Source organism: Giraffa tippelskirchi, chromosome 7 (genome assembly GCF_054371585.1).
Source record: "Giraffa tippelskirchi isolate mGirTip1 chromosome 7, T2T-mGirTip1v1.2.pri, whole genome shotgun sequence".
Lineage (NCBI taxonomy): Eukaryota > Metazoa > Chordata > Mammalia > Artiodactyla > Giraffidae > Giraffa > Giraffa tippelskirchi.
Window position 1 is genome coordinate 80690256 of NC_137281.1, and position 14555 is coordinate 80704810.

At 40.3% G+C, this 14555-nt stretch overlaps 1 protein-coding gene across 8 annotated transcripts in view; it reads left to right on the plus strand.

Annotated features, from left to right (window-relative positions):
* The window catches only part of IQCH (IQ motif containing H), a 220420-nt gene that overhangs the window by 125 nt on the left and 205740 nt on the right, over positions 1-14555 (plus strand). For all 8 annotated transcript variants that reach the window (XR_014060030.1, XR_014060031.1, XR_014060032.1 and 5 more), the window contains exons 2-3: positions 5953-6075; positions 7453-7544. Coding sequence is in view for 1 of the 8 variants with exons in the window: in XM_081511842.1 (XP_081367968.1) it covers positions 5953-6075; positions 7453-7544 (215 nt within the window). In the remaining 7 variants the exon portion in view is untranslated. The remainder of the gene's footprint in view (positions 1-5952; positions 6076-7452; positions 7545-14555) is intronic.

The window sequence follows — 14555 nt, forward strand, 5'->3', positions numbered from 1 at the left end:
GGCCTCTCCTAGCCCTGTCCAGCTAGAACCCTTCGAGCGAGCGAGGCCCAGCAGAGCCCACCCACTCACCCTTACCCACTTAAAGCGCCGTTTCTCAGATTGCCTCCAACGCCACGGTTTAAAGAACTCCCAAGTGTACCAACCTAGACCTCTCTCATCAGCCTCACAAACCTCTTGAGCCTGACCGTGGAGGTTGCGCGGCCGAAGCACGACCATTCCGCCTCTGGTAAAACTCCAGGACGATACACCCCACTGGGACCTTTACTTTGGAAAAAAACATGTTCCACTGAGGCGTATTTTTAAACGTTATATTCTGAAAAATTTGATCCTATGATGTAAGGAAGTGGAGGAGATACAAATCAGACACGTATCTGGGCGGAAGTTGGAATAGGTGAACTGCTTTTGATCTCCTGCATTGCAGACGGATTCTTTACCAGCTGAGCTACAAGAGAAGCCCTGCTTTTCCTAAGTACCCCAATTATTTTCGCTCTAAAAGTCCCTTGCATATAATGGAGTTCTGGGGATGTAATGCATACCATGGTGATTACAGTTATTTGAAAGCGGCTGAGTAAATCTTACAAGTTCTCATCACAAGAAAAAAGTTGTATTATAACTATATGTGGTGATGGATGTTAACTAGCCTTACTGTGGCAATCATTTAGCAATATGTACAAATATTGACTGATGTTGTCTATGTGAAACTAATACAATGTTTCTGTCAATTATATCTCAATAAAAATTATAAAAATTAATTACTTGGGAACAAGATATAAGCTTGCTAATCAAATTAAATTTTGAATGTGGAAATGTGACAAAAAGTAACTTTCTCTAATCTGAGGGGGGGACATCAGGAAAGTTTTAATTTCTCAATACAACTCAGTTTGTGACCGTTACACTCAGACTTTTCCAAAATGTTAAAAGCACTACTTATTTTTTCACATTTATATGTGATAGTTTTAAAACATTTTTGACATATCATCACCTTTAACTCATATATAGCACTGCTACTGCTACTGCTAAGTCACCTCAGTCGTGTCCGACTCTGTGCGACCCCATAGATGGCAGCCCACCAGGCTCCCCCGTCCCTGGGATTCTCCAGGCAAGAACACTGGAGTGGGTTGCCATTTCCTTCTCCAATGCATGAAAGTGAAAAGTGAAAGTGAAGTCGCTCAGTCGTGTCCGACTCTTAGTGACCCCATGGACTGCAGCCTACCAGGCTCCTCCATCCATGGGATTTTCCAGGCAAGAGTACTGGAGTGGGGTGCCATTGCCTTCTCCCATATATAGCACTACTTGACTAAAAATTTGAAGTAATTTCCCTAAGGACTATCAGAAATCTACTCAGATTTTCACTTGGTCTAATTTTTCTTCCTGCCATGATTTGGTCTCTTACTTCCCCTCTGGGAGACTTCTTTAAATTCACCTTTCCAAAATACAAACCCCTAAACTCACCAATTTTATAGACTTCCCCAATATGAATCATACCCAGATCTTCTTACTTCACCTTTTCTTATCCTTGCTTTCACCATCACCCTAAAATGAGTTTAGCCAAACTGCCAAGTGTGAGGGAAGTCTCCACAAGACTGCCCTCGCTTAGACACCAGGCACGAGTTCAGGGATCCCTAGAACTATCCTTAATTCAGACCAGCTGTCTACACTTTTGGAAGCCCCAACCATGTCACATTGGCTAATTTGCTAGAGCACTCACAAAACTCAGAAAAGCACTATGTTTATAATTACAGTGTTTTTATAGCAAAAGAATAGAAATTAAAATCAACTGAGGGAAGAGATGCTCAGGGCAGAGTCCAGAAGGGGTTCAAATGGAGCTTCCAGCCATTTTCTCCCAGTGGAGTCACAGAGGGCATTACCTCCTTTCAGTCATGATATGTGACAACATATACAGATTATTGCCAACTAGGGAAGCTTTCCCAAGACTTTAATGTCCAGAGGTTTTATTGGAGCTCAATCACAATGCCCATTTGGCTGACTTTAGTCTTCAGCCCTTCCTAGAGAGCAGACTAATGATTTCAGTCTAATTCCTCTAGAGATTAGAACTGATACAGTATAGCTCAAAGCCCCCATCATAAACCCCATCCCCATCAAGTGGGATACTCCAGGGGCCTAGTGATCACTTCCCAGGGTCTAAGGGCAGAGGCTAGATCTCTCTTTGGGAAGAACTAGGAATAATCATATCCATGTTGATCAACATCCCTACTTGCTTAAAAGGGTTACTTTGTACAAACTTGAGGGCTATGTAGAGAGAGGCCGCCCCTTAATCTAATTATTGAGTCTGACCTGTAGATACAGTATAAAATTCTCCATGATACAATGAAGAATATGTATAATGAGGGGAAAAAATTAATATTATATGTAGTCACGAATGGATGTAAGAGATGGACTATAGAGAAAGCTGAGCACTGAAGATTTGATGCTTTTGAACTGTGGTGTTGGAGAAGACTCTTGAGAGTCCCTTGGACTGCAAGGAGATCCAACCAGTCCATCCTAAAGGAAATCAGTCCTGAATATTCACTGGAAGGACTGATGCTGAAGCTGAAGCTCCAATACTTTGGCCACCTGATGCGAAGAACTGACTCATTTGAAAAGACCCTGATGCTGGGAAAGGTTGAAGGCTGGAGGAGAAGGGGGGACAACAGAGGATGAGATAATAGGATGGCATCACCGACTCAGTGGAATGAGTTTGAATAAACTCCAGGAGTTGATGATAGACAGGGAGGCCTGGTGTGCTGCAGTCCATGGGGTCGCAAAGAGTTGGACACGACTGAGCGACTGAACTGAACTGACTGAACTCTTATTAACCTCTTCTGTCTGGTTTGCCAGGAGTGTACAACATATAACAATAAAATGAGAATGACTCATTTAAACTCTTTATCTTTAGCTCTTATATCAAAGTGTGATCCTAGGACTAGCAGAGAAATGGAATTATAAAACTGCTTTTGACACAACTGAGTCTCATTGCATGGCTCTTAAATTCTAGGAAATTCCCTGGCAGTTCAATGGTTAAGACTCCTCATGCCAAGAGCCCAGGTTCAATCCCTGGTTGGGGAACTAAGATCCAACAAGCTACGTGGTATGGCAAAAGACTAAAAAATAATTTAAATTGTAGAGCAATTTTTGTCTGCATTAAATCTTTTGAGAGCTTCTTATAAGTAGCCATGTCCCCAAACTGTCAAAATCTTCCTCCAAGTGGGAAATGTATTTGATGATCACAAAAATGATGGGTGACACAAAATTTCAGTATGGAAGAGTGAATCTATTTGAAGAAGGAACAAAGATTTAGAACTTAATCTTTTTCTAGCCAAGTCTGGTGAAACATTTCCTACAGTAGTTGTCTCTGTTGCAGCTATACAAACAGATGTGCAGTTACTAAGAGGGAAGAAGACAATACCTGGCTAGGAAAGTAAAAACTCTTGAAAAAGATTAAGAGAGTAACTCAAATCAATGAATGTTTACTAAGTGCCAGTTACATACACGGAGAAGGCAATGGCACCCCACTCCAGTACTCTTGCCTGGAAAATCCCATGGATGGAGGAGCCTGGTAGGCTGCAGTCCATGGGGTCGTGAAAAGTCGGACACGACTGAGAGACTTCACTTTCACTTTTCACTCTCATGCACTGGAGAAGGAAATGGCAACCCACTCCAGTGTTCTTGCCTGGAGAATCCCAGGGACGGCGGAGCCTGGTGGGCTGCCGTCTATGGGGTCGCACAGAGTCAGACACGACTGAAGCAACTTAGCAGCAGCAGCAGTTACATACAAGTGTTTCACTAGGTTTTACCAATCAGGAGAAGAGAATTAACATTGGCTCAGTGCCCTCCTCTGTGGCTGGGCCTGTACAAAGCACTTTACGTATTTTTAACTCATTTTATTCTTGCCACTATATTGAAAGATGCTATTTATCCCCATTTTACAGATAAGAACACTAAGGCTCTAAAAAATAGTAAATTTGCCTATCTCAGTTTAGTAAAGAAGGAAATAGAATTCTAGTTCATAGCTGTCTGATTCCAAAGCTGATATTAGTTCATTCTCACGTGTATTGTCTCATTTTCATTCCATAAGAAGAGTAATTCTCTTTTTCCCCCTTGGTGAGGACGCTAGAGGAAATGTGGATGGTGTGCATGGACATGTGTGACTAGTAATAGAACAAGGAATCATGTTCATCTGCCTTTTACCAAGTTATTACTATTAGACTATTACATATTATCTCACAACTCTATGAAGACATAATGGTTCCTACAAAGCAGATGAAGTAACCAGATTTTCAGTCCCCTGATAAATAATCCAGTGTTGTTTTCACTCTCTCCAGCAGCTGACAGGTATAATTATAGAAGGATACATGAAGCTACAAATACTAGAGCTACAAGAAGGAAATTCAGTGCATTCAAAAGTTGAGCCAAGGGCATCCCTGGTGGTCCAGTAGTTAAGAATCCTCCTACCAATGCAGGGAACACGGGTTCAATCCCTGCTCTCGGAAGATCCCAAATGCCTTGTGGCAACTAAGCCTGAGCTACAACTACTGAGCCAGCACTCTAGAGCCACAAATACTGAAGCTCGTGTGCCTAGAGCCCATGCTCTGCAGCAAGTCACCACAATGAGAATTCCATGCACCACAACGAGAGAAAAGTGAAGACCCAGTGCAACCATAAATAAATAAATCTTAAAAAAGAAAAAGTTAAACCAAAAAATTATGGGCCTGGAAGTGGGCTTGCCCTTGAACTGCCTTTTTGTACTTTCCAAATGTCTTTAGACAATAGACTATAAATAGCTTGCAGCAGTAATTTGGACAAAACAATTGAAAAAAGTATTAATACATCTTCATCCTTAGTGCCTACCAGCAAATAGTAGGTGTGTTCGAATTTCAATCTGTGAGCCCAGGAGGCTCAACATGATAATTTGTGCAGGGTACAAATGACCTGATCTGTCTGCCAGATTGTGCTGCTCATCAGTGAAAAGATGCAAATCTTTTGATCTTTCAAATACTTGGCTCCTTGGGAATGTTTGAGAGTAATTGATAACATAGCTGCATCAGTGTGTAGGTCCAGTTATACCAACAGAGAAAAAGATAACTGTTTCAAAATGCCTTTAGCAACCCAATCTGCAGATTGTTATTGGTGTGACTATTGCTGAAACAGGTGTCGGGTTCATAAATTTGCATAGCAAAATGTTTCTCTTGTGGCAGCAGCCCATGCCATAACTGGTGCCATCTGTATTTGTCTCTGGAAGTTTGGTTTCTAATATGAAGGCAGAGAATCTTGTGCTGTCTAATTTCATAATGCTCATGTTACTCTGAGGGTGCTTGACTTTGGAGAAATGTTCATCATTTCTAAGGAAAATATGAACTGAAGGAAAATGTTCAAGTAATGAGTTGCTTTTTCTTCATGGATTGTTTTCATTTCTGAGTACATAAAACAAAATTAAGGCCACACCTACAAAACTGCTTCTTCAGAGCACTAAGTGGGGAAGATCTAGCTAGAATGGAAAACCAACAGACCCTGTCAACATATTTATAATTCTCTTTTGACAGGCACTGTTTTCACTAGAACCTCTCTTTTCTGGAAGTTTTCTTTTCTTTTTCCTTTTTTAACCTCTCAATCAATTAGTAGAAATCAGAGTTTGGAATGAAGTTTTTCTTATATCTGACCCACCTTCTTTTCCACCAGAGAAAGCAGAAAGTATTTGGGTTGCAATTTTATCTTGGATCTGTTTCTAGTAGGGAAAGGACAAATAGAAAATTGTATGAAATCTTAATTTTTCAAAATCTGAAAGACAGTACCTGGAGCCATCTAATAAAGCACATCTTAGAACTATAAGGACAGTCTTTTCAATGAATACTAACTTTATTGTCTCTAGTAATTCAAGCAGATTGCAAACCTTTAAGCTAAGTAACTGTTGTAGGTGTAATATCTATGTGTTCTTTTACATTTTTCTCTCTCTAGGTCCATGAAGATCTTTATGAATTAAAGGAGAAATTAACAAAATTCCCGCTTGAGGAAAAAGGCGGGGCTCTAGACATTCAGAATCTTGAAACAGCAATCAAAAGGACTGAAATGGGGTTAAAAGTAAGTAGAGCTTTAGATGTTAAATAAAATCCTGGAAGGAGACAAAGATTCCTCAAGAAGAACTGTGCTTCTCCCAGGCTCTGTGTAATTCTGGAACAGAGGGGGCTTCAGTTGGTCATCAGCTTTCCCATCCTGTTCCTTTTTTAAGAATGGTGATTATTAGCTGACTGATTGATTTACATCCTGTCACATGCCACAAATAATGTGAGATGTGGATAATACATGATCGTGCAGTAATTTGTGACCCCGAAAAGGTGGTTTGACAAAAAGAATTTATAATTTTAAAAATAACTACTCTTAGTCCAACAGTATGCCTGACAGAAAAGGATTCACACATTGCAGAGAGCTTCTATCAGAATCACTGGGATTCTAAACAATAATAAACACTCTTCCTTAATAGGTTAAGTATTTTAAGATTAAGTAATTTTTAAATATTGTAACCTAGTACATAACACTGGGAATAGAAATAAAGTAGATAGGAGGACTTTCCTGTGGTGGTCCAGTGGCTAAGACTCCAAGCTTCTAATGCTGGGGGCCTGGGTTCAATTTCTGGTCAGGGTACGAGATCCCAAATGCTGTAAATAAGAGTTCACATGCCCCAACTAAAGATCCCACATGTTGCAATGAAGACCTGGCACAACCAAATAAATAAATAAATATTTTAAAAAATAAAGTAGATAGGAACTTCATTATTATAGAAGCACCTAAGGGCACAGGAGAATCCAATCTTCAGACTAGGATAACATTCATATACAAAACCAGGATCTATTAGCACATGGTTCCAATAAAGACCACCTCCATTGTCTAGACCTCTATCAGCATCTCTACTTTTGCTTCAACCTTCACTATTCCATCTTACTGGCTTCCTAGCTCAGCTCCTGAGGCTGAGAGATGTGGTATATGTTGTTGCTTCATCAGATTAGCATGCTGTTGTCCTATATAACATGATGGTAACAGGGCTGGACCCAGCTGGAGTTTTTGGGTTTGGCCATTTAAAATAACTTGTTACCTAAAGGCCAAACTCTTTCCTCAGATGCTTGCTTGAAGTCCTAGTAAGAGAAAGACATTACTCTGTGTCCATGGTACCTGGCAAGTTTCCCCAACCAAGTAGCACACTGACTACTGTGCAGTTTTCATTTGTGAAGAATGCTACAGGTCACTTAAGCTTTGAGTCTCAACTGTTTATGATGCTTTTTGGGATAAAATAATTTGGCCTTGAGATGCCTAATGATACCTTAGGCTTGTAATAAACACATAGCATGTTATGTCTTTTGGCTTAATTACACCACTCAGAGGGTTAACCTAATGAAATGGAGAAAATTAGGTGAGGATTTCCAGTCCACTCTAATGGCCTAAATTTTAACTTTTCTGTGACAGATACACATCGAGAAGTATTTAAACGTTGTACACCAACATGTGTTAACAACTCCTATTGATTATAACTTATATTCTTCTCATGCTTCCAAATGGTAAGTAAAATAGCCATTTTAGGGTCTAAAATAAGTACCAAAAAAAAAACACCAACTTTTCTCACTCAGTGAGATGACTGTAAAGACAAAATTTCCTTGGCTTTGTTTATATCCATTCTACTAATTTCCATACAAGTTTTGCATATGAAGTTAATGGTAGAATTTAGACTTTAATAAAGTTATTCTATGTTATTTTTACTGCATTTTAATGCTTGACATCATGACAATTATTTCAGGGTCCTAGTTTTGGTGTTACATCTTTTGTATTTTTAGTGAAGCATATCCCAAATTCAAGGGCTTCACTGGTTGCTCAATGGGAAAGAATCTGCCTGTCAATGCAGGAGATGCAGATTCAATCCCTGGGTCAAGAAGATCCCTCGCAGAAGGAAATGGCAACCCACTCTAGTATTCTTGCCTGGGAAATCCCATGGACAGAGGAGCCTGGTAGGCTACAGTCTATTGTGTCACAAAAGAATCAGACACGACTTAGTAACTAGACGATAACAACAACATGCCAAATTCAATTCCTATAGGAAATATTTTAAAGCAAATCAATTTTTATGCTATTTAGATCATGTGGAGCTTTCTTTACAGTTTTTAGCCTGTCATATGTGCTTTACTGTAAAGATGATTTTGGTATCCAGGGTAAACAAAACAAAAGTAATAAAACTTGCTTGAAATGGTGGCTCAGATGGTTAAGAATCTGTCTGCAATGTAGGAGACTCAGGTTCAACCCCTGAGTCAGGAAGATCTCCTGGAGAAGGGAATGGCTACCCACACTAGTATTCTTGCCTGGGGAATTCCATGGACAGAGGAGCTGGGTGGGCTACAGACCATGGGGTCACAAAGAGTCAGACACAACTGAGCAACTAACATATACATTAATAATACAACCTAAGAGATGATTTATTAAAATTAGTATTGAGTTAAAGAGAAATGACCTTTTCACACACAACTATATAAAAAATAGATAACTGATAAGGACCTACTGTATGGTACAGGGAACTCAATACCCTTTAATGATTTATATAGGAAAAGAATCTAAAAGAAAGTGGATATGTGTATCAGTATCAGTTTATTTGCTCAGTCGTATTTGACTCTTTGCAACCCCATAAACCACAGCACACCAGGCCTCCCTGTCCATCACCAACTCCCAGAGCTCACCCAACCTCATGTCCATTGAGTCAGTGATGCCATCCAACCATCTCATCCTCTGTTGTCCCCTTCTCCTCCTGCCCTCAATCTTTCCTAGCATCAGGGTCTTTTCAAATGAGTCAGCTCTTCGCATCAGGTGGCCAAAGTATTGGAATTTCAGCTTCAACATTACTCCCTCCAATGAACACCCAGAACTGATCTCCTTTAGGATGGACTGGTTGGATCTCCTTGCAGTCCAAGGGACTCTCAAGAATATTCTCTAACACCACAGTTCAAAAGCATCAACTCTTTGGAGCTCAGTTTTCTTTATAGTCCAACTCTCACATCCACACATGACCACTGGAAAAACCATAGCCTTGAGTAGATGGACTTTTGTTGACAAAATAATGTCTCTGCTTTTTAATATGCTGTCTAGGTTGGTCATAACTTTCCTTTCAAGGAGTAAGCGTCTTTTAATTTCATGGCTGCAATCACCATCTGCAGTGATTTTGGAGCCCAGAAAAATAAAGTCAGCCACTGTTTCCACTGTTTCCATATCTATTTGCCATGAAGTGATGGGACTGGATGCCATGATTTTTGTTTTCTGAATGTTGAGCTTTAAGCCAACTTTTTCACTTTCCTCTTTCACTTTCACCAAGAGGCTCTTTAGTTCCTCTTCACCTTCTGCCATAAGGGTGGTGTCATCTGCATATTTGAGGTTATTGATATTTCTCCCAGCAGTCTTGATTCCAGCTTGTGCTTCTTCCAGCCCAGCGTTTTTCATGATGTACTCTGCATATAAGTTAAATAAGCAGGGTGACAATATACAGCCTTTACGTACTCCTTTTCCTATTTGGAACCAGTTTGTTGTTCCATGTCCAGTTCTAACTGTTGCTTCCTGACCTGCATACAGGTTTCCCAGGAGGCAGGTCAGGTGGTCTGGTATTGCCATCTCTTGAAGAATTTCCCACAGTTTATTGTGATCCACGCAGTCAAAGGCTTTGGCATAGTCAATAAAGCAGAAATAGATGTTATTCTGGAACTTGCTTGCTTTTTCGATGATCCGGTGGATGTTGGCAATTTGATCTCTGGTTCCTCTGCCTTTTCTAAAACCAGCTTGAACATTGGGAATTTTACAGTTCACATATTGCTGAAGCCTGGCTTGAAGAATTTTGAGCATTACTTTACTAGCGTGTGAGATGAGTGCAATTGTGCAGTAGTTTGAGCATTCTTTAGCATTGCCTTTCTTTGGGATTGGAATGAAAACTGACCTTTTCCAGTCCTGTGGCCACTGCTGAGTTTTCCAAATTTGCTGGCATATTGAGTGCAACACTTTCACAGCGTCATCTTTTAGGATTTGAAATAGCTCAACTGGAATTCCATCACCTCCACTAGCTTTGTTCATAGTGAAGCTTCCTAAGGCCCACTTGACTTCGCATTCCAGGATGTCTGGCTCTAGGTGAGTGTATATACTCTAGGTGAGTATATATGTATAACTGATTGTAAACCAACCATAGTCAAAAAAAAATTAAAAAGAAATAAAAAGAGAAATAACCTTTTCTTACTTTGGACCTTCTTCCATCCAGGCCTTCTGAATTGAAGTGAACGTAGATCACGGTTTTGTATGAAGCTTGAAACCCTGTGGTCCTTTTTGCATCATAAATATATATCAAGGGTAAATGAATCATATCAGACAGGGAGGTCAAGTTTCAGAGAAACCCAGAGATACAACCAGGTCCCAGCTCTCGTAGTGGGAAACAGAGCCTTGGTGTTCAATGTACCCATTTCCCTTTCCCCTCTATGAAAGTAGTGCCACAGGCAACCATCATCCCTTGGCAGAGGTAACCTTTCCCTAGTCTGTCTAGTTTTATATCTTAGGGTTTTGTTTGTTTGTTTTGGCCATACCGTGCAGCTTGTGGGATCTTAGTTCCCCCATCAGATATCAAACCCATGCCCTTGGCAATGAAAGCATGAAGTCTTAACTACTGAGCCATCAGGGAATTGCCCTATCTTAGATTTTTTAATTTGAGAATAAAAATATGATTTTCAAATAGGTTTATATGAATCATCTTTTGAAACAAGGAATCTGTAGGGAAAATAACAAAAGGGATTCTTGGAGAAGAAAATATTGGAGGTTATTTTACTACCTCATACTGACTCAGTTCTAAATTAAGAGAACAGGGACTTCCCTCACATCCAGTAGTTAAGACTCCACGCTCCCAATGAAGGGGGCCTGGGTTTGATCCCCAGTCAGGGAACTAGACCCTGCATGCAACAACTAAGACCCAGCACAGCCAAATAAATAAATATTAAAAATAATAATAAATCAAGAGAGCCACACAAGGCAAAGTGGGAGGACTATTTAGATGGCAGCCAGGAGATCTGTAGTAGGTGGGGAGTGTGCATCCAAGAGATGGAGTGTGCACACAGCAATAAGAAAGCTCCAGAATGGAGAAGGTGGGGAAAGTAGGACAGGAGACAAGAGAAGGAAGACGAGATGTCTGTCACCAACTCTAAAGAAAGTTCTCCTGTCTTGTCTCCAGTTCCTCTTTGTGTTCTCATCTTGACAAAGTACAGAGTTTCTGGGCTGTAATTTTGCATGATATGATAGCTGAAGAGAACAGACTAGGTAGCAGAGAACCAAATACAAAGATTCTTGCAGAGCATTTTGCTTGTACAGTTCTCCATGGTCAAGGAGCACCCTTGCCCCTGTTAGGGTCTGGAAGAGTGAAGAAAGATGTGAACTGGGGCATGCAGCTGGCACCCAGAAATGGTCTTTGCATCCCTCCTTTCCTGTTCAATAAAGTAATACAACCACTGGCTGTCTTATCAGGAAGATGGGAGCCTGGCAAGTTCGTAGGAGCCCTACAAGCCTGGGGGAGCATCTCAGTCATAGCTGTGGATTTGGGATGATAAAGTGGCCTAAAATTTGAAAATGAAATGAAGTGAGCCATGGTCAAAAACTGGAGAGAGTCCGAACTGGGTCTTCAAAGTAAGCAGGTCCAAGGCAGTCCCTGGGAATGGAAGATGTAACCTTTTATGTATAGAATGGATAAACAATAAGGTCCTACTGTATAGCACAAAGTACTATATTCAGTATCTTATGATAAACCATAATGGAAAATAATATTTTAAAAAGAATGCATAATATGTATAACTGAATCACTTTGCTGTATAGAAGTAATTAACACAACACTATAATCCAACTATACTTTAATTTTTAAAACTTAAAAAAAGCAGTGAGGCCCAGATTAGAGTCCAGTCAACTGTCTGCAAATGTCCTCTCCTACACCATAGCTATATAAAAGCCAAGAAGTCTAATTTTCACAGAGGATGGTTTTCCTTTTTCGCCAGTATTGCTCTAGAAAAAATCTGGTGGTTTTGTATAATAGAGACAAAACCCAGTAGGTACACAACATGATGACAATGGATTCCAGCAAATGGAAGATTTCCTCAGCAGTCATTCAGAAAACAATGATAAGGATATTATCAAAAGTGGTATGTTTTCTCCAAAGAGCTCAAAGTGCTTTTGTATTGTTTTCAAAATAGGTTTCATTATTATTCCCACTTTGGCAATGATTCTTCTTCTGTGTCAAAGTGTGGTTCTTCCTCTTATCATTGCTGGCTTCCACAGATTTTATTGCATGAGATATCTGCTCACACTGTTCTTAACGACCATGCTTTGCTTATTGACACTAGGAGGGTGACTACCATCTGTACCAACACCATCAGAACTGCACAGAAATCTTCATTTTATATTGTGTTGCACTAGTGTTTGAGGGGCAAAAAAAGAACAAAGCAAATAAATAATAGTGAGAAACAATGAGAAGGAAAGAAGAGGTTTCTGTTAAATGATAAGCATAGATTATAAGGTATATTCTCACTCAGTTATTGAACCCCCTTAGAGCCATCCTCTTCTGCATTGTTACAAGGCAGTACACAAATCCCACTTATTCAGAATATGACTACATCCTATGGACAAAGGGAGGCAAAGCACAGGGGCAGATGTTTACACTTGGTCATCTAGGTGAAGGGTATTTGCATGCTCACTATCCTTTCAGTTTCTTTGTGGCTTTGAAGTTTTTTGGAACAAAAAATAAAAATTTTAAGAAGCATCATAAAATAACAAATAGGAAAAACAGTTCCAACATATGTGATACAAAAATTACTAATACTCTTAAATACAAAGTGTTTTCTTGCCATAATCATAATAAAAAACCTTGACATAGACAAAATGACATCAGTGGACTACTCACAGAGCTAGAAATGCAAATAACCAGTAAATATGTGAAAAATGTTTAATAGCACTGTTGAACCATAGGGTTGGCTAAAAAGTTCACTTAGGTTCTTCCATAACATCTTACAGAAAAACCTGAATAAACTTTTTGGCCAAACCAATATTACTATTTTGCCTAACAAATTAGCAGTTCAGTTCAGTTCAGTCACTCAGTTGTGTCCAACTCTGTGACCACATGGACTGCAGCACGTAAGGCTTTCCTGTCATCACCAACTCCTGGAGACTACTTAAACTCACATCCATCACATTGGTAATGCCATAGAACCATCTCGTTCTCCGTCATCCCCTTCTCCTGCCTTCAGTCTCCCCAGCATCAGGGTCTTTTCCAGTGAGTCAGCTCTTTGCATCAGGTGGCCAAAGTATTGGAGCTTCAGCTTCAGCGTCAGTCCTTCCAATGAATATTCAGGACTTACTTCCTTTAGGATGGACTGGTTTGATCTCCTTGCAGTCCAAGGAATTCTCAAAAGTCTTCTCCAACACCACAGTTCAAAAGCATTAATTCTTCAGTGCTCATCTTTCTTTATAGTCCAACTCTCACATCCATACATGACTACTGGAAAAACCATAGCTTTGACTAGATGGACCTTTGTTGGCAAAGTAATGTGTCTGCTTTTTCATATGCTATCTGCTGCTGCTGCTGCTAAGTCGCTTCAGTCGTGTCCGACTCTTTGCGACCCCATAGACAGCAGCCCACCAGGCCCTGCCGTCCCTGGGATTCTCCAGGCAAGAACACTGGAGTGGGTTGTCATTTCCTTCTCCAGTGTGTGAAAGTGAAGTCACTCAGTCGTGTCCGACTCTTCAAGATCCCATGGACTGCAGCCTACCAGGCTTCTCTGTCCATGGGATTTTCCAGGCAAGAGTACTGGAATGGGTTGCCATTGTCTTCTCCCAATATGCTATCTAGGTTGGTCATAACTTTTCTTCCAAGGAGCAAGCATCTTTTAATTTCATGGCTGCAGTCACCATCTGCAGTGATTTTGGAGGCCCAGGAAAGAAAGTCTGTCACTGTTTCCATTGTTTCCCCATCTATTTACCATGAAGTAATTGGACCGGATCTTTGTTTTCCGAATATTGAGTTTTAAGCCAGCTTTTTCACTTTCCTCTTTCACTTTCATCAAGAGGTTCTTTAGTTCCTCTTTGGTTTCTGCCATAAGGGTGGTGTCATCTGCCTATCTCAGGATGTGGATATTTCTCCCGGCAATCTTGATTCCAGCTGTGCTTCATCCAGTCTGGCACTTCACATGATGTACTCTGCATATAAATTAAATAAGCAAGGTGACAATACACAGCTTTGAAGTACACTCTTTTCCCAATTTGGAGCCAGTCTGTTTTTCCATGTCCAATTCTAAGAGTTGCTTCTTGACCTGCATACAGATTTCTCATGAGGCAGGTCAGGTGGTCTGGTATTCCCATCTCTTGAAGAATTTCCCACAGTTTGTTGTGATCCACACAGTCAAAGGGTTTGGCATAGTCAATAAAGCAGAAGTAGATGTTTCTCTGGAACTCTCTTGTTTTTTCTATGAGCCAACGGATGTTGGCAATTTGATCTCTGGTTCTTCTGCCTTTTCTAAATCCAGTTT